This window comes from Castor canadensis, chromosome 1, assembly GCF_047511655.1.
Source record: "Castor canadensis chromosome 1, mCasCan1.hap1v2, whole genome shotgun sequence".
In the NCBI taxonomy this organism is placed as follows: Eukaryota; Metazoa; Chordata; class Mammalia; order Rodentia; family Castoridae; genus Castor; species Castor canadensis.
In genome coordinates this window covers 22,280,734-22,301,274 of record NC_133386.1, presented here as the reverse complement: position 1 = coordinate 22,301,274, position 20,541 = coordinate 22,280,734, and the positions used below count along the sequence as shown (strand labels likewise).

At 38.1% G+C, this 20,541-nt stretch overlaps 1 protein-coding gene across 30 annotated transcripts in view; it reads right to left on the bottom strand.

The window, feature by feature from the left end:
- Positions 1–3,424: 3,424 nt before the first annotated feature.
- Positions 3,425–20,541, bottom strand: part of Hivep2 (HIVEP zinc finger 2) — a 185,088-nt gene continuing 167,971 nt past the window's right edge. For all 30 annotated transcript variants that reach the window (XM_074073084.1, XM_074073151.1, XM_074073158.1 and 27 more), the window contains 4 exons: positions 17,241–17,416; positions 12,965–13,066; positions 11,260–12,155; positions 3,425–5,851 (listed from right to left, as the gene is read on the bottom strand). In XM_074073084.1, coding sequence (XP_073929185.1) covers positions 5,027–5,851; positions 11,260–12,155; positions 12,965–13,066; positions 17,241–17,416 — 1,999 coding nt within the window. In that variant the 3' untranslated portion in view covers positions 3,425–5,026. The remainder of the gene's footprint in view (positions 5,852–11,259; positions 12,156–12,964; positions 13,067–17,240; positions 17,417–20,541) is intronic.

The following is a 20,541-nucleotide window of genomic DNA, read 5'->3' as shown; positions in this document are numbered from 1 at the left end:
CAAAATTTTAAATCCATTTTATCACTCACCACATTTCGAGTTCTCAATAGTAACATGTAACTAGAGGTGAGAAGCTATTACATTTGGAAAGTGCAAATGTAGAACAATTTTACCATTGCAGAAAGTTCTATTGGTCTGCATTGCTTTAAAATCTGTCTGCTCTTCAACTTACTAGTCATATCAACTTAATCAAATTACTTACATCAGTTTTGTGACTGCTGAATGAATAGATGAAAGCATTTAAAGCAAGGTCATGACATACTACTTATTATTATTACTGAAAATGCTTTTGCACTGGGATAAAACTGACTGGGTCCTTGATACATGCACAATGTGTGTGTGTGTGTAACCTTACTTACACAATGCAACAGAAAGAGATTGATGCTATAGGTACACAGATACAGGTACAATGTGTGTGTGAGAGAGAGAGAGAGAGAGAGAGAGAGAGAGAGAGAGAGAGAGAGAGAGACAGAGAGACAGAGAGTGTGTAATCTTACCTACCCAGTGCAACAGAAAGAGTTTGATGCAAGAACAAAAATTTTGAGTCTGGAACGACTAATGCTACCACCTAGCCTCCCCTCAAGTCATGAGAAGTACTCCCAGCATTGAACTTTAGACAGGTGCTCCCTAAGATTAGAGATGCCAGCACCTACTTGAAGAGTCCCATGGCCCTTGCCCTTTCCAGAGCTGGGCACTGGGCTGTAAACAGGCAATGCCTACGAGGACACAGATTCCCATCAACTTTGATTGGCAACTCAAGTGCTCACAGGAAAGGGATAACATCCACTCCTCCCCAGCCATGCCTTCTGTTGATATAAGAAAAAAGCCAGCACTCTGATTCAGGTAATGCCAAGTTTTGTTCCCACTGGGGAAGTCATGTTGGATCTTTTGTACTTTTCCTCCTTTAATTATTCACAAAACTGTATGATTTTTTTCATTTTACCTTGGAGGACCTGACCTAATATTCTATGACTCCTTAGGCATTTTTTTATAGAAAACTTTTTCTTTTAAAATACTTCATTCCTTAACATGGTTTTTAATGAATTAATAAAATGTATTACCACTAATCATTCCATTTTTGTTTTGCTGAGATGAAATTTTATTCACATCAAACCATATTTGTTAAACTTCAATAATACATCAAGGCTTGAAATATATTGATAAAAGATGCCAGGATCTATTACTGACTCAGAAATACAGTATCAGCACTTGCAGATCAAGCCCAGTGCCTCCTGCATGCTAGGCAAGTACTCTACCACTGAGATATGTCCCCAAACCCCTAATTTCAATAATCTCTAATTGCTTAATAATAAAGCTGCCTTTATGCTACTACCAGTGTTAAATAATTTCACAAATTGTATTATTGCCTTTTTCTTCAAATAACAGGATATTGAGGTTTTGTTTTCTAGAAATTATCTCTGAGAACTTATAAAAATCAAGTTTTCACAAATACTACAATCTTATGTATCATTTATACTCATGATCTCCAGTACATCTTAGTGGGCTCCCAAGCTCCTTGCCTACTTTTCAAAGTCCTCAAACTTGTGTTCCACTCCTGGTACACTCTGAGGGGTTACATCCCATTCAGCACTCTCAGCTATGGCTGAGTGACAAGAACTGGCAAAACAATGCCAGTTCTGAGGTTTAGGTTCTTTCTTGAACTGCTAAGGGGAACTCATTTCTTTACCTCCATCTCCTACAGATCCATTCTCTTTTTTCGCTCATGAGATCACTCTCATTTCATTGCTCAAATTTAAAACAACTTTTTCATTCCCCAAACCAAATCAGTCCACCTATTATCAATTCCTCTTTGTTCAGCAAAACTTTCCTTCTTTCTCCAAGATACTCCACCCATCAGTTTGGATTGTTCCAACCTTTATTTTCATGGAAATGACATTGCTTTATAATTCTATCACCTGGTCTCCCTGCCTGTCTTTCTCTTCCAAATCCATTTTCTTCACTGAGTGTTGCCATAGTGGTCTTTGTTTCCTTAAATAATGACCACCACAGCAAGGCCACTTTCTTGCTTTAATCCTTCCTTGATTCCCCATTGATTACAGAACCAGATCAAGAGACTGGACCAGGACACTGGACCTCGCTGTGCCTTTCTAGCTTAGCCATGCACCACCCTGCCATATATCCAGGCAGCCAGGTTCTTCTTAGTTTTTACCTATTTAATGATTCATCTATCATGTGCTTTCCCATTTGTTTAATGCTCTCCCCACTAGACTATAAGCTCCATGAAGGCAAGGACTTTTATCTATTTTGCACAGTACTGTACACCTACTGCACAGAGCAGGTGTTCCAATGTAGGATGAGAAACTCTGTTGAGGTAGTCAATGTATTGTTTTAAGGCTGTGTCCCAAAGCTACCTCTTTCATGAAGCATCACTCCTCCCATTCTCAGAAAGATGATTGCTCTCTCTTTTGTGATTACATTTGTACATAGAATCATACACACATATGATTCATATCATATAATACACATTTGCTCAAATATGTGTCTTTTCCTATTTACTTCAGCATCTTGATAGTAAGAAGAGTCTTATTCATTCTTAATGTCCATCATCATATCAGCTCATAGTAGGCACTCAAAAACTTTAAGAATGAAGGAGTGAATATATGACTAATGAATTAGGTAAGGAAGGAAGCAAAGAGCTGATATTGCCTGGGATCACAGACACCCACCCATCCACACACCCACTCATACACCTATACACACAATAGATCAGCGAGGAATAAGACACAAAATCTATGCTACATTATCAAAATGTTTCAAGAATTCTTCTTGGTAAGATACAGATATTAAGCTGGCTGGTTGTGTTGACCTTTAATTCACCTTTGTAAAACATAATTTTAAAAGACAGTTTGACTCATCAACTAAAATAGGTGAGTTGTAAATCCACCAATTTGAGAGTTTTATATTGGAAATACTGAAAGACTTTTGACCTTTAATGAGCTCTGCTTTTATTACTAAAAGGGTATGTTCCTTATAATGATAACCCTGTGATTTGTGGACATCCTATGATTTGATTCAGTCAGTTTTTGACTTCAGGTACTTTAGCAAAAATAAAGATCTTTTCCCAGTGGAAATTCAGACATGTATGCATACTGACAGGGCGGCAGAAGGGAAAATGGTAACTTGCTTTATTCCTCACTCTTTTCAGATAACAGTGCATGCTGCACACGCCTAGGCTTACATTTGGATGAATCCGTTTCAAGGACCCACAGGGTAGTGACCACTCTCTGTTCTAATCAGATGATCAGTAGAAGCCAATTAACTGTCTTGCCACATATTAAAAGCATTTGTAGCCAGCATGCCCCAGGATGGGCAGAACGTAGAAATGAAAAGGACAGATAGTGTATTGGTAGTATCAAAATTGGGAAATTAAAATGTCAAGCAACACATAAGAATTAGACACCTCAAGCATGTAATTGTGTATTTATTTCTCTTTTGAAAGAACACTCCTTAATGTAATTCAATATACAAACTTGGTTTCACAGAATTATAATCCACTATATAGCACAAAGATAACCCAAATTGTGTGTGTGTGCACACGTGTGCGTGCGTGTGCACATGTTGCTGTACCCCTCCCTGTACTCCGCTCTTCTGGACCTACAAAAGCTCTTCCCATCTTCAACACTATAATCAAAAGCCGTTCTGAATGTTATATACAAAAGACCTCATCTTCCCAAAAGCTTCTCTTGAAAACTTCTCCATTTCCCCTGAGACAGCCAGGAGTGTGACACTCTTCCCCCATACAAAAGGGTAAAGTGACTTCCCCTAATACTGATGTTAACCCTGTTATCCTGTTGACAGGCTGATGGGAAGAGCTGGGGAGCAGGTCTCCATCCCCCTTCCCCACTTCCACACCCAACCCTCAGAGTTCAAGCCTGACTCCTCCGTGTAGCCTTAGTTCCAGTCGCCATCCTGTGCAGCAAGAACCAAGATCTCTAAGCCCAGGTCTTCTTCACTGGCAGCGCACAGCACTGCCTGCCAAGCCACCGGGCCGGCCGATATCCAAGCACTACACAGTCTCATGTGCTTTGTCACTTTAATTTTTAAAGACACCCTAGCATAGGTCTGTAGCAACCTAGTGTCCAACTGAGTTACATAAATTGTACCAGTGATGCACTTGTACATATTTACATGGGTGGAATGTTTCCCATATTTTTAGATGAGTATATAGATCAACATGTTCACATAAGACCAAATACTTTTAATAATATTGAAAAAACTCACAATAGCACATTGTTTACTTTAATGCTTTACGGTACTATCAGTTTAAAATCACAATCAGCACTTAAGTTATAGTCAATCCAGCAAACGAGACAAAAAAATTTACAAGTTAGGAACTGACTGATACATCCTTTATCTTTTTTTGTAACTAATGCATAAGTGCAGAATAAGATACTCTAGTTTAAATATCTTGTTTACAATGTACATTTTTGTTCTAGTTACGCAACAGTAAATCCCATGCTTCACATAGAAAAGCAATCCACAACATTAAGAAAAAATGTACAATTTATGAAACAAAGTAAATAAATATTAGTATTACAGAATCAGAGCTGTACATAAAAGCTGTTCAGTTTTTATCATATAAAAATATGTTTTAGTGCAACCTCACATATATATTGATGCTGTTTTGCTTTACATCATTTAGATCCAAGTGTCCAAAAAAGGAAAGAAATTACATTTATTACAAAGCAGATACACAAATTCTAAAATATGTACAAATTACTGCTAAAAAATGCTTATAAGAATATAAGCAAAGTAAAGAAAAGGCACAAACATCTGTACAATTTTAAAAGTACCAGACCCAATAGGTTAATTTCAAATTTTGTTTTGGTCAGGCTCATGATGACTTGTTAATTTACCTAATTCTTTTGAAATAACAAAAGTATATATAATAGCAAACTACTGTAACTTAGGACAGGCATGCTATAAACTTGATTACCTCTATTCCTAGAAAAACCAAAACAAAAAAGGGGGAAATGTGGAAATGAATGTCTCCATGCATCTTAGATCAATGTAGATGATTCTTTTCTGACGAAGGGTCATTGCCTTCCTCTGTGCTTGAAGATAATTCCTTGTTCCTATGAAAGTCTGACTGTTTCTCATCCACACAACTCTGGCTGTAAAATGTGGAGTGAGCCAATGCAGTCTGTGATGTACCAAAGTTGTCCTTTTCACCATCATGTAAGTCAGGGTGGGTGGCTGAGGTGCAGGGCTGACCTGGCTCAGGCCCACTAAAGTGTCTAATGCTAACATGTGCACTTTCCAAGGGTTTCTGGGGGGGTTCCGGAACCCGGGCTGGCTGATCGGCCCCCAGCAGAGCTGCCTCTTCTGTGGCAATCCGGAGAGAGGCAATGGCTTTTGTACAAGTCTGTATATTTTCCTCCTGTTCTCTCTCTGTTGCGTTTAGGCTGTCTTCTGCAGTGCTCTGTTTCATCAATAGCCGAGGAGAGGAGGGAGTGCTGGGTGGACCCGAGGCTGGCAGAAGGAGAGGGGCTCGCTTCTCCCGAGGCCTGGAAAGGGCATAGGAGTCCTTGGCAAAGGACTCCCCTAGGGCTCCCTTCTGCTCCTCGGAGCCCTCCACTGGCAGAGGCAATGTGGGTGGAGGATGTAAACCGGAAAGGGCCGGAGGCATGGAGTGAACCATTTGGATCCCACCAACTGGCACCATGGGGATAGGAGCTCGCACTTGCTGCTGAGAGTGGAGTGGAAGATGACTGAAGACATGGTCAGTGGGACCCTCAGGGAAAAGGCTGGAGCCTTGATGTTCATAAGCACCTTCTTGGTCTCCATAGAGACTGAAGTAAGGAACCTGAGGTAATCCTCTTCTTAAATTCTGCACAGGAAAACAAAAGGGCACACAATTCAGATCCAACTGCTCTCTCTAGCCAAAGTCAAGCTATGTCATTCTCACTAACTCAATTCAGGAGCCTAGGCATGGTCGCTCCTTAATCCTTCAGCACCTTCTCACTTCTCAAAACACAAGAGATTCCCTAATTATCTTTTCTAATCCTTGAATGAAGGCGTCTCCCTGTGGAAAGGGATTTTGTGAAAAGTGACAAAGCAGTGTATTTTCCACTAGGTAGAGAGACAATATGTCAACTCCGTTTGCTTCATAACAGAGAAACAATTAAATAGTGACGAGACTGAAATTGGCTGTTTTTTTGTTTTTTGTTTTTGTTTTAAAAAAGGTTTCCAGCCCTAGGAGACAGTGGCTAATGCCTATAACCCTAGATATTCTAGGGGTTGAAATTGGGAGAATTGTGGTTTCAGGCAAAAAGTTGGAGAGACCCCATCTCCACCAAACTGGCCATGGTGACACACACCTGTCAATCCCAGCGATGGGGGTTCAGGGGAGAAAGATAAACAAGAGGATCAAAGTCCAGATTAGCCTGGGCAAAAAGTGAGACTTTATCTCCAAAACAACCAGCACAAAAACGGCTGGAGTTATGGCTCAAGTGGTAGAGCATTTGCTTAGCAGGCTGGAAGACCTGAGTTCAAACCCCGGTACCACGAGAAAAAAAATTTTTTTATTCTCACAAAAGAATGAGAAAGTTGTCCAGAAAATACAGTCTAGCACCACTAGTATGCAAAACATTAGTCTAAAGGAGTAAATTCCTGCTGGAGGAATGTCCTATGCAGAAGACAAGGTTCTTCCCCCAATCACAAATCAAAGCTATTTGAATCCTACATCAATGGCAGGTTTTTTATAGTAAGGATACTATCAATCCAAGTAGTTGAATGTATATACTTTGAACAGTTAACATTTATAGTCAACTTAATAGCTGGGAACCAAAGATGATTGTGTCTTAATTCTTCTGTAGACATTTTAATTTTCACCTGAAAATCTTCTTGGTAATTCATGAATTAAGGATGCTTAAAATCTGGGATCAGAATTCCAGATTTCATAGTCTCAGTTATGAAAATGAAGAACTTCTTTTCTGCAGCAGCATACAACTCAGATTGTCAGATTATCAGGTTTTAATGAAATTATTAGATTTTAAGTACTGTGATCATTCTATTAATGTATTGTGATTAAAAGGGACCCCATTGTTTGTTTTGAGAAATTAAGATAGGTAAAAACTTCTCAAGTATTATAGTAATACAGGAGAAAGACAAAAAAAAGCTCTAACTGATTTCAAGGACATTTCAGTTCTAAAATTCAAGTGATGCTCTAAACCTTTGAGGATTCACCCAGTTCTGTTCAGATTTGAGACCAGCTCAGGAGCTATAAATTATACATTGTCTGTGCAGTGCTGGCATTTGGGCTTCACCTTATTCAAGCTACAAATAAATGATTTATCCTGGAAGTTAAAATGATGTAATCTCCAACCTTGTAATCACCAGGACTTCATAAGCTAGGAAAGGTGGGAATTTTAGACTACTAGGAAGAGTCATGTAAGTGCTACATACACACAAAATCTCTCTTGTATTTCTTCTAGTTTAGAAAAGGGCATGTCTCCATCATACACCAGTTAAGGTAGAAGAGTGTAATGCCTACAATAACAATCCTTGAAGATAAGGATTATCACAGTTATAGATTTCAAGTTTAAAATAAAATATAGGGTAGTTATTTTTCCATTTTACTTCTGGCTGCCATTTCATGGTATCCATTGCATATACCTCATCAGAAAGCAGACACGTGCAGGAGCCGAGGAACGGACTGTCAGAGGCCAATGGGAGCCATGTGCCACTGCAGGAAGTTACCTGAGATCCCCAATTCCAGGCTCACAAAGTGAGTGCTGAATTGTCCTCTAATACTAGAATACACTCAACATGCTCTATATCCAATAAAATCTTGTGTTAATTGTAGATGTTTCAAATTCAGATCTTTGCTGATCAGAAATGACACGACAACCACTGAAGTAAGCGTACAAGCAAAAGTTCTACTTCTTAGCCACCTTCTTTATTCTACCTGCTGCCAGGCATTTCCCACGTCCCCTCTCTTTCTGTCTAACTCTCCTTTAGCCTCCAAATAAACTCCGGAAAAATATTTTCTATTTTAGTTTTCATTCCATTTGTGATCCTACTGCTTTGTACTTTGGGTCTATTGTAATGTTGCGGACACACTCCCATCTTATTTAAATCTTAGTAAGAAAAACCTTACTGTGGAAAAATGAATACTGAATTTAACTACAGATTATGCTAAGTGTATGTGCATATATATGTATACTTACATATCACATACATGTATTACACACATCTTTATGTGTGTATCCCATATATCAGATATTTTACCCTGACCATCTTTCCAGCAGTCTCAGGAGGGCCTCTGGAAGCCTGAGAAGGAAGTGGGAGAGCAAGACTTCCTTGCAGGTTAGCCAGGAGCAGGGCAGTACTGCATGCAAAGATCAGGACAGAGGCAAATGATCTGCGCTTAGTCACTGGTTGGGGACTAACAAATGCAGAGGTATCCTTAGCTTGAAACCAGTTCTGTCTTGAAGGTGTTAACAGCAGAAGGCTACCAGTTTGCTGCATTCCTTGTATATTAATGTTGTATACTTGCAGGAACAGAAATCTGCACAGCCCACCTCCCTGGCTACCTTAAACACATAAACTATGGCCAAGAAGGGAAGTGATTTGCCTAAAATGACGGGAGATTAAATGTTGACTGCTTCACAACACGATGTTCATCTACCCTACATAGTGAAAACCCAGAGTCATCTTTCATTGTCTTTTTCCTTTTTCTTTTTTTTTACTACCAAAACTTTGAAGATGGAAACAGAAATGTACTTGAAAAAAAAAAAGAGCAGAAACTGTAACATTATTTTACTCTCATATTTAAGCCACACAGAGTAAGTCCTCAAAAATATTTCCTAAATGAATGAATTAATTCTATCTTAAAGTTAAAACTTACCAGAGGCTATTAGGGCAGAAATGGCTGAGTGGTAGGAATCCTAATGACACATACTGTCTCTAAATTGGTTCTCTGGACCCTACATCCAGACTAAACTAGAAAATAAGTGTCTCACACTGGGTTCCATGCTCCCTTCACACCTGTGAACACTCTATCAATTTTAAGCAAAAAGGCAAGGTATTGCCAATCAAAGTTTTAACAGAAGAGAAGGGATTTTTTTTTGGTATTATTCCAGTTTGATATTTTTATACATTATTAGAAAGGGTGAAGCCTTTATATGACAGCAATCAGGAGAAATACCTCTTTGAGCACTGTCAGGTCTTGTTCACATACTGCAGAAAGATGAAAATCCTCCTCAGCCCCTCAAAGCATAGTATGAGAACTGCTTGGGACCACTGACCCTGCTTGGTGGAGAATTCTCAGGTCTATTCCTTCATATCATGAGAATTAAGCAACAGGTGATATTTTCAAAAGAGTATTAAATGGTAAGAAACCAAAGGCTTCATCAATGGAAAGACTTAACAACTCTATTAAATATACAGGTGAACTAGTATTTTAAAAACAATAATAAAATGGAACAAAAATACCTGGTACAAACTCACAACAAATAAAACTAATCTCTTTTTAATAGAAACATTTTAAACATAAATCCAAAAATTATATGAATTCCTTTAGCCTACTCCTTCAATTCCTCTGCCCAAGCTGATTGTGGTATAAAAAATTATAACAACAGCCTGTTTGCACTAATGGCTTTGCTTTTAATATGAAGTTGACTAAATATCCTCCACAACCTCAAACAGACCAGTCTCAACCTAGCTGGTCAATGCAAGAACAAGTGTTACAGGGAGACAAGGTTGCTGTAATGTACTCTGCCAGCATTACTGTGTCTCTATCATTGGGAGCATATGACACTCACTGCAGACCTGCTATCAGGCAATGGGAGGGAGTCATTGTTCTCTACTCAGGCTGCAGTAGTATTCACTTCAGAAGGTCCTGCCTTTCTACTTTTGCCAAGATGCAAAACCCTGCAGAAATATAATTCTTTTTCTTAGCTTGCTAATTTATTAGCCTGGCAAATGAATTATGTCCAGATGGCTGTGCATGTCTCTGCAGAATTTACAGATCTAGATGAAGATGGTACCAGGCTTTTGAAGAGGGTGTTGCAGGTAGGAAGCAGAATGCAGCAGGGAACTTTCCTAAAGTTTGAAAAGGATAACCTCAGCTTATGATTCAGGGTGATTCAGGGTGGTAGAAGATGGGAGGGAGGAAAGTGACCACCAGGGCGGGGAACTGGGAGTGGGTAGTGCTTCATATGGCTAGAAAGGATGCAGCTGCTACAGAATCCAGACCAAAGAGAATCCAAGAAGGAATAAAGACCAGGAAACCAAAAACACATTAAAGCAAACTGCAATGGTACCATGCCTCTGTCTGTGCAAAGTATCTGTCTTACTTACTTTTAAAAATCCTACACCAATGGCAAGAGATACCATGGTCTGCTGTGCCATGGAGCAAGGCAAAACAGGGGCCTTTTTGTTGTTGTTAAAGATTTGCATTAAACTGTGTAATCTGTGATGACTACTTCTGTCACTTTAACTTAAAAAGAAGGCACGAGCTAGAAATCGCTAAACATTCTCTCCTAGTTCCCCTGACTGCCCATCCTCATGGCCTGTGCTCCCTCTTAGCAAGTGAACCAGGTGGTAATGACAAGACAAACAGAAACATTCATGCCTTTGATTTATAAACATTCTGAGTGTGCCATACTCTTTTCTCCAGGCCCTGACCAGTTGTACATGTTCACTCACCCAGGATAAGTGTATTTTTACAGATATATCTATTTTAAAATTTAATTTTAAAGATACTATCAATGAGCACTTTTTTTATTTTTCCTGAGGTACTAGGGACTGAACTTAGGGTCTGTCTTGTGCTTGCTAGGCAGGCAGTCTACCACTTGAGCCTAATAATTTCATTTTGAAAAATGTTTGGAAAGTTTCACTTGCCTGGCGAAAAGTATATGTCGTTGATGCCTGATGTCCCTCTGAGTTTCTATCTGCACAGTCATGTCATCCCCAAAGTTTCACCATTTTCATTCTTGTAAAGGTTTCAGCTCATGTCTATAATTAGTTAAGTGTTGAAAGCCTTCAGAAGACCTCACCTGTCCCCAGCTGGAAGTGCTCTACCATTCTGATGCAATACCATACTTGGAGTAATGCCACAGCTACACTACTGACCACAGCATGCAATCAAAATGTCTTCCTGCTATTTTCAGTAACCAAGTTCACTCCTCCCTATGAGAGACACCCATGGTACAACAAATGCCACAGTAGTGTGTTATCAGGCAGCTCCAGTGTGTGCAGCTTATACAGAAAGAGGAAGCGAGTTGTACTTACAGGAGGCCCCAATACAATTGGCTCTGCATGCAAATACTGCCCCATGGATAATGGTGGGTTATGATATAAAGCCCTTCTGGGAGATGGTGCTCTTATGGTGGTCATATATCTTCTCTCTCTTCTGGGAGAGAGGTCTCTTCTTGTTGTGATGTCTTTCCCAGGAGACATTGGCCTCCTAGGGGACAAATGCCTTCTTGGTGAAACATCCCTTTGGGACATCTCTCTCCTCAATGCAGCTTCCTTTCTTGGTGACAGATGTCTCAAGGGTGACAGATCCCTTCGAGGTGATAAATGTCTTCTGGGTGACAAATCTCCTTTAGGAATCAGATACCTCTTTGGTGAATTATCTCGACAGGGTGAAGAATCATATCCAGGTGAGGAACGGTGACTTGAGGGGGAGAAGTCCCTTGGGGAAGAGCTGGGCTCTGAAGACAGCAGGACTTCCTCGTCCATGCAGCTGGGTATGTCCAACCTATCTTTGTCTGGTTCTGAGTCTGTACTTTTGCTCTGGAATAGCCTCTGGTATTCTGTCATCTGGGTGTCTTCACAGGAGTCACTGGGTGTCATGAGCTGAGTAACCTGAATACTTGGCAAAGTAACCAAATAGCTGATCAAGGAAGAATGCCCCAAGGAACCATCTGAAGGAACCCCATGGGGTACAGTACCAACATTCACAGGCAAGGAAGAGAATCTTGGAGGCTGAGGACTGGTGCTTCTTGATCTTGTTTTTGGTGTTAAATCTCCCTGGTCATCAAAGTCATCATCGTCTTCTTCATCATCATCATTATCGTCTCCATCTTCGCCATCAGATTCCTCGGCATCTGAGAACTGATGGTCAGTTGAAATGCTGGACATACTATGCTTTTCAGCCACTTTGTGCAAATCTTCCATATTTTCTGAAACAATTGAACAAAGATAACAGAGATCAAGATCAAATGTCAAGGGGATTGTTTAGGTCCCATCTCTTTTCAAAAACTTTCCTCAACCCATAAGCCTCCAAAGACAGTCATGCCTCTGAACTCCTATAGCTCTTACTGGGTGCTTCACTTGACTCCGAATTGGTTCTACTGTTTTTATGAATCTATTTGGTTTCATCCTCACCCTATAGTAAGGACTCCACAGTATAAACTTTTATCTCAGACACCCCTCCACTAATAGAAAATCCTCAACAAATGGGTATGGATAATGTTGTTACTGACTGATGCCAGAGGAAAAAGTAAAGCAAAAACCTGTTTCTCCAGGTTTAGGTACAAGCTCTGTACAGTGGTGTATCTCAGGAGGTTTGCCGATCCCCAGTCTATCTATTGAAGTTAATGATGGACTTTTTCTACAAGAAAATCTTGTAGTAGGAATAATAGGAAAATTAGTAGGAATAATAACACATTAAAATGTGTTTCAAATTTCCCAAAAAGCTTCATAACATTTAAATCCCTGTCACAAATCAAGTACAATTATATATCCTTTGAATTCTAGATAAAACTATTTTCGTAGTAAGGGCCTTTTTACCTCTAGAGTTACACTGAAATGCTCTTGTTTCTCCTCAGTAGCTTTCAAGCAATTCAATGTGTCAGATTTATTTTTCATATTGAGTATTTAATAAAAAGAAATGCTATCAGTTTTTACAAATAGCTGACCTTATTTTGCCACTGAGCTGCAAAGCTCAACATGCATAGTGAAGAAGTCAGTGAACTGAATCGTGAGATACCTGCTTCCTCGGTTTCGGTATCGTCCACCGATGTCATTGAGACTCCCAACTCTAGGCATTTTTTCATATGTGCTTTAGATTTCATATGCTTTGTCAGGTTTCCTGAAAAACACAGCCAAAAAAGGGAGAGAAATTAATGGGTTACCAAAATGTGATGATTGCTCCAAAATGCAATATGAAATGAACTAATTTGGGATAACATGGGTTTGTCTGTATCTACGATGCCTTTATTCAACTTTAAGAAGATCTCTCTGATTTCTGAGAGCTTTGGCCCAATTGCAGGTTTTCTTTATCAGAGAAGAAGTGTGGAAGTCTAAAGGTCACCTCATTTCAAGAGTAGCAGGACTGGCAATCTCAGCTTTTCCTACACCAAAAGGGATCTAATATTTTCAAAAAGGCCAGCCTCCCATAACTTCACAAGGCAACACGGGCTGGGTCACACACCTCAGTAAACTTTCGGAATGAAATGTCCTCGACAAGCCCATGGGTCCCAGAGGTTTGGGGATTGATCAGACAGAGATTAACCTCCAAGGATCCTCAAGGTCCGAACAGAAACAACACAAACTAACAAGAAAGCCAACCTTGTAAATTCATTCAAAGATCCATACCAATACTTAGCTACCTGCTTATAGGGAGCATTATTCTCATTATTGAGCATCTCTCTGTCAGGCATATGTTAGCAAACTTTGAGACAGCAGTTCCAAAAATTCTGAATTCTGGTACAGCAATATTCCCTTTTTATTTATCTTGAAACTTATTTCCTATATATGCATATAATTTATCAAACAAGACCTACAACCAATTCAGTTGTAAAGAGTCTTCACATCCACCTGGATGAAAATGGTCAAATTATTATCTGTGTCCTTTGGTAATGATTTAGCAATGAATCAACAAATGCTTTATTTTTAAGATTAGGACCCCTGAAATTGAGGTGGAAACTCAGTCTGTCCCTACTGAAGGGAGATCTAGCTTACTACTGAAGTAATACATAAGCCACAATTCTAAACTGAGATGCTATTCTTTAATACTTTTCACGTATTATTTTATTATTAACTTACTACTAGTATATTTATGAATTTTATATATTATGCTAACATTTTCAAGTAGAAGTATTTCCAGGTTCCCATTGCTGTTGTCAAAAAATATATCTATAATTTTTAAAGAGCCAACAAACTTTATAGACATTAACTTAAATGTGTTAATTATGAAATTCCCATAAAATAATGGAAATCACCTGCTTCAGTCAGGGTGCAAGTACACTGGGTATGATTATAGGCATGTAAGCTAACTGTGGCAAGATAATTTACTCTGTATCTATGGGTTCTGCATCTGTGAGTTCAACCACTGAGCATAAAACTATTTGAAAAGGCCAGGTGCTGGTGGCTCAAGCCTGAAATCCTACTGAGGAGGCAGAGATTGGGAGGACCATTCATAGCCATCCCCAGCAAAAAAGTTCTTGAAACTCCATTTCAACCAATAGCTGGGAGACGATGTGTATGCCTGCCATTCCAGCCATATGGGGAAGCACAAATAGGATCACAGTCCAGGTTGGCCTAGGCATAAAGTGAGACCCTGTCTCAAAAACGACCAATGCAAAAAACCCGGTGGGGTGGCTCAAGTGGTACAGCGCCTGTCCAGCAGGTGAATGCCCTGAGTTCAAACCCTAGTACTGCCAAAAACATTGTCTATACTGAGTATGTACAGATCTATTGTCACCTTTACTTAAAAATATAATAGAACAACAATTTACATTGTATTAGGTTACAAGTAATCTAGAAATTATTTAAAGAATACACAAGGATATAGATAAGTTATATGCAAATACTATAACTTTTTATATAAAGGCTTTGAGCATCCTTGGGTTTTGGTCCTGGACCAATCCCCCATAGGTACAGAAGGATGACTGTATTCAGATTTCAATCCATGCTTTTTCTCCTGTATTTTTCTCTGTATCCATTCCAAAGAAGTAGTAGGGCTTTAGTTTCCCTTTTCAAACAAATTTGTAGCTAGAAATTGGGATTGGAAATGATTCCACCTTGGCTTTTTTCTGTAGAAGTCATGAGTTTCTGAAGTAGTGAACTAGGGAAGGGAGATGGAAGGAGAGTGGGCAGGGAATGGCACAGGCAAGGTTCTACCCAGGCACTACACTTACTACATCTGTGTTCGGAGAAGACAAGTTGGGCTTGGAAAACAGGCACCAGAGATGGAAACAGGCAGGGATTCCCAGGGTGCTTTTCTGGCCCTAAGATTCTGAGACATATGTACCTAATCAAAGAGTCACAAGGAAACTCTAAAAGTAAATTATTTCTTGCTAAAACTCCAGGATGATGTTTCAGAGCCAGATTTAATTTGATTTTTAAAAATATTTAGAAATGTGTCATTTCTTCATGTAGTTTTCACACAACTGTATCCACAGCAAACTGATATGTGCAGTGAAGACATGTCATTTGTAATGACTGGTGAATTGCAGTGTCTTAAAATAAAAGTTTTTGTTTTCTTATTGCTTTGAGAATCTCTCAGAAAAGTTCTATGTAAAAGGCTTAATTGTTTTTCTCTCTATCCCTTTCTCCTCTTCTCCTCTCTGCCCCTTCCCCAAAAACAGTCCTACAACAACAGGAAGGCAAATAATATGAAAATACATTGTGTATGTGTATGAAAATAGCATAAGGAAACCCACTGAAAGCTGTTGAAAAATGGGGGGTGAGGGATGGAGAAAAGGGAGAGCAATGGGGGGGTGGTTAATGTGGTTAATGTACAATACAACCATGTGTGAAATATCAGGGTAAAACTCTTTTGTGCAATATACACTAATTTTTTTAAAAAAAGCTTTGCTTGTGCAAAGGTGGATGGTAATTAATGGACCTTTATATCTTTTGAAGTGCAAATGAAAATGCTCTTTCCCTTTTTTTGGCTTCAAATGAGGCATACTGATCACATAAATACCTTTCTAATAAAGAAGCAACACATAGGTGAAGACGCTACATAGTTGTACTTCTGTCAAACCAATAAAACAATTAAGGATTTTTGGCTATATGAGAAAATAGGGATACACTTCTCTATCACATTATTTTATTGGAATTTATTTTTCTTGATGGCTATTGGAGTAGGTGACTTGATATGCAAATTTAAATGTAAGACATTGGCTAGTGGGTATCTACAGGATTCACTAAATATGATGTAAAACACATTTTTTTACACAAAAGTCAAACAACCTCGAATGCACCCCAGTCCACATTTTGGAACACTGGACTTGTGAAAATTTTCATGATTTATAAAATGACAGAAATATAACTGAAGCAACCTTCTAGAGTAAAATACTTTTGTATAAATCAGTCTGCTAAAAACAGATTAAAAAAAATGACAATGTCACTTCAAGGCAAGTCCTAGTTCTAGAAGATTAACAGTTGTGGTCTGAGAGCAAGGAATTGTCTCTGTGCTGATAAATACTCAGAAGAGAAGCGATCAAATTTCTATTCATAATTAATGCAACTGTGGATGGAGGGGCCCACCTGGGAGTCTGTGAATCGCTACATAATTTATAATCTTGAAACTGACCACGGGCACTTGCTTTTCTATCGCTGCTGCATGGATTGTTTCCCTGTAGAGTTTCAATACTGGTGCAAATATTATTTAGACCACACATTTCCAACATGAAGTAATAGCTATCCAGGCAATTCTTAGCCACTTCCTTTGGAGACAACTAGCCTGGCCTGTAGCTCTTAATTAGTTGAAAAGGAGCCGTACAGTCTTATATACATCCTTTGATCTCTGACATGAGGGAGAAAATACATTTCATGGAGTTATTTTTTCACAAACAAAACCATCTTACTGTTTTTGGTTTTAAGGGATTTTTGTTTGGTTGTTTCTTTTGGTTTGGCTTTGGTGGTAGTGAAGTTTGAACAAAGCTAGGCAAGTATTCTGCTACCTGAGCTACACCCAGTTCTTTTTGCTTTGTTTTTCAGATAGGGGCTCATGCTTTTTGCCAGAACCAGCCTGGGACCAAGATCCTCCTATAGGATCTATAGCCTCTCACATACCTGGGATTACAGACATGACCTGATCTTTGAGACTAGGTCTCATAATTTACTTGCCAGGGCTAGCACCAAACTGCAATCCTCCTATCATTGCCTCCCAAGTAGTTGGGAGGTGACAGGTGAGTCACCATGTCTACCCAAGCCATCTTACCGATGGTGAAAGCAAGTTACAAAATAGTATTCAGAATCCTAAGTATCCATAAGAAAAGTACCTTTCGTCTCAAAAAAATTCAGACTTGTACCTTTCGTTTTGAAGGCGAAGTTGCATAACTTGCATACATAAGGCCGAACATCTGTGTGAGTGCGGATGTGTTTTTTCAGCATGCTTGGCTTCTTACAGCGAATCCCACATTCTTCACAAATATACTTTCCACGGCCACGTCCTCTGACATATACATAATCTTCATTTGACTTATACCTGTTCAAAAAGGGGGAATCTGTTATGGTTTCAAATACTCTTCGCATGTTACCTATCAAGTCAAAAGCTAACCACTGCATGACAAATTTTTATGAGTGTCTTTCACAGACAATTATTCAACTTTACTCCTATGAAGCCAGAGAAATTTTTGCAGTAAATGTCTGGAAGAACTAGATAGATTCAGCACTGCAGACAAAATTCTGCATGGAACTGGCCTGCCTTAAGTGTAAATTTATAGTCTAAGTGCATATATGTTCCAGTGGGTTTATATAAAGCTCCAGAGATGTGAACCGAGCCCTTTCTATTTTTGGATTCTAGTATAATCTCCAATCAACGGACATCCAAAAAGGACACCAACATGTTAGAATAACCATGCTTCACGAATGTGCTAACATTACATCTAAAGTGTCCATGTGCACACATCTCTACATTTGCTAAAATAAGTGTAACTGGTACTAGAATTCTTCATTGCGAGTTTCTGCTTTATTTTTACAATCCTGGCATGCAACTGCCTCAGAAATTTCCAGTTTAACACAGGCTGAGCTCAGCTCACCAACTGTTGTCTACAGATTTGATCTGCTCTTCCCAGGGACCAGGAATCTGTACTAATGTGAAGTCTGAATTTCAACTGGCTTCTTGAAGGTACTGTTGCATAATGAAAACTAGAGATTCTATTTTTAATAAAATTTGCATTTATTTCTGGAAGGATTTCATAGAGAGGTTTGAAAGGGTATGTGAAGTCATCTAGTTTAATCAAACAGAAAAGATGAATGAAGTTCCTAATATTTCCTTTGTTTACAATACAATAAATGATGAATCATAAAGTATAGTGAAATTCTACTGATTAATTCAGTGAATAGCATTGTCCCCTAAATCTTGTGATTTAGGTTAGAATTATGAGTATAATGTCATTATGGAAAGATTTTGTGTTCAGGGGGTTCTCTTTATTATTTCCAAAGAAAAACTGACATGGAAAAATGCCTTAATCATGGCATTTAATCTTAAACAGACCTAGATTTTATAGTTTTTTACATTGTAACAGGATTTCAAACTTCCCTATTTTGTCCTAGCTATTTCATCAACAGAAACAAAAACAAGTTCAACTGCAATCATCCGAGCTATTGAAGGATTTTTTAAGAGGAAAATCCATTCACATTCTTTAATATACCGACTTTGCTATCAATGCTACTTAATTTTAACATTATCTACTTTATGGTCAGTAATAATTCCAATAAGAGTTGAGTCCAAAATATGAAAAATTAGTTTTACATATCTTTTGCTCCTTTAAAATATTCCCCCTTTCCAAGAAATTTCAACTTCATCTTGTCCTTCAAGGTTACTCTTTTATCTCACATTACATTTTATAATAAAAAAGAAAAAGACTTAAAGACACAGAATAACTTTCATCATTTGATTTCCCTATTCTCTGCTCCTAACTAGATGAAATTGCTTAAGAATAAAACAAACAATGTTAGAGAAAGCCAATTTTCTTCAGGAAAGGGTATTCTAAGTTTATTGTAGCACATCATCCTAGGTGATGAGAAATACATTTTATCTTCAAATAATATAATTTATTTTCAGTGTCTTAACTGATTAGCTTGCCTCCATAATGAAATACAGTAAAATTTTGTATAAAATTTAGCTATGTATTAGAAAAATCTGTACAAATAAAACATTTACTATATAGCAGTTCTGCAGACCCATGAATCTACTTGATAGGCTATCTAATGGATTTTGAAAAATGATAATAAAAAGATTTATTTAAATTATTAAACCTATTAGTTAGATGATATAAGGAACATATACACTTAAACATCTTGTCAGTAATACTTTTTTTTTAAGTTATCAGTTTACAATTGACAAAATAAGAGATGGTAAGACACTGTTTGGAAGGAATCCCTGGTCACCACCAGGTAGAAATTGGCTCAGAGAGTGAGAAATGATTAGGTCATAGCCCATAACTTGGGATGGGGAAAGAAGAAGGAAATGAAATATGGGCACAATCCTTTTGGACTATCAAACAGCAATAAAATGTTCACATAAGGTTTTTGACTTGCATCTTCCATTAATGATGATGGAGTCCCCAAAGCACAGAGTAACTGTGAAGTTTTCTTTAGCTAGTGGTACAAGTGCTCTGCTATGAAGAAGACTGCTGAATGTATGAATGTTGATTCAGACAAAGGGGTCCCTCAGTCTCTGAGGAAAGATGAAATCTCTATTTCTCTTATTTGTGTGAAAAGATAAGGAATATCAAATAATGTCAGACAAGTTTCATGCATGCATACAACTGTAGTTTTAATGGTGAAAACACTAAACATCCAAATGGGGCAAAAATCAAGGGAGAACCAGCTATAATAATCAACTCCAAACTGGTAGAATTATGTGAGAAATCATTTTTGTCTCACTAACCATTCAACAATTTATAGTCAAGAAAATAACATAGTTTTGTACTTCAAATGTAATGGTAGATATGCAAATTATAAATCTGGTGGAGAAATAAGGCTCATTACATCATAATCCCAAAAATGTGGTTAATATACTTTAAAATTTTTTCAAATTAAAAGCATTACTCTAGACTTTTCCTCACATGGGACTGGATTGAAGGATACATTTTTATCAAAATAGAAAACTAGACGTTATACCTAAGTGTATAAAGCTTTTTTAAACAAAATTGTTGAACCATATTATAGAGTTTCAATGGCTCACAACTCAACATTAAAAAAATTCTTAAGTACAAAGAAATTATTATAGACTAGAGGAGACAGGGGATAACACCTAAACATAATGTGGAACCCTGAGTTGGATCCTGAAACAGGAAAGAGGATGTGGATGAAACTGGTGAACCTCCATGAAAGTCTGCAGCTTTGGTAAAAAAATAAAACAAAGAAATTAGCGACTTCCTATAATTATATATGACTAGGCATGATTTCATCTTTTGTGAGCACAGCATATAAATATGCTCATCCATAACTCAAATGCCCATAAAAATATCACAGAATGAACAAACTTAAATGACATTAAAGTCTAACAATTTAGCAGATTTCTTATTAAATTAGAGGTGTGAAAATTTAAAGCAGAGATTTGAACCATACACATTAGGGACATTTTCATTAAAGACAAGTCCT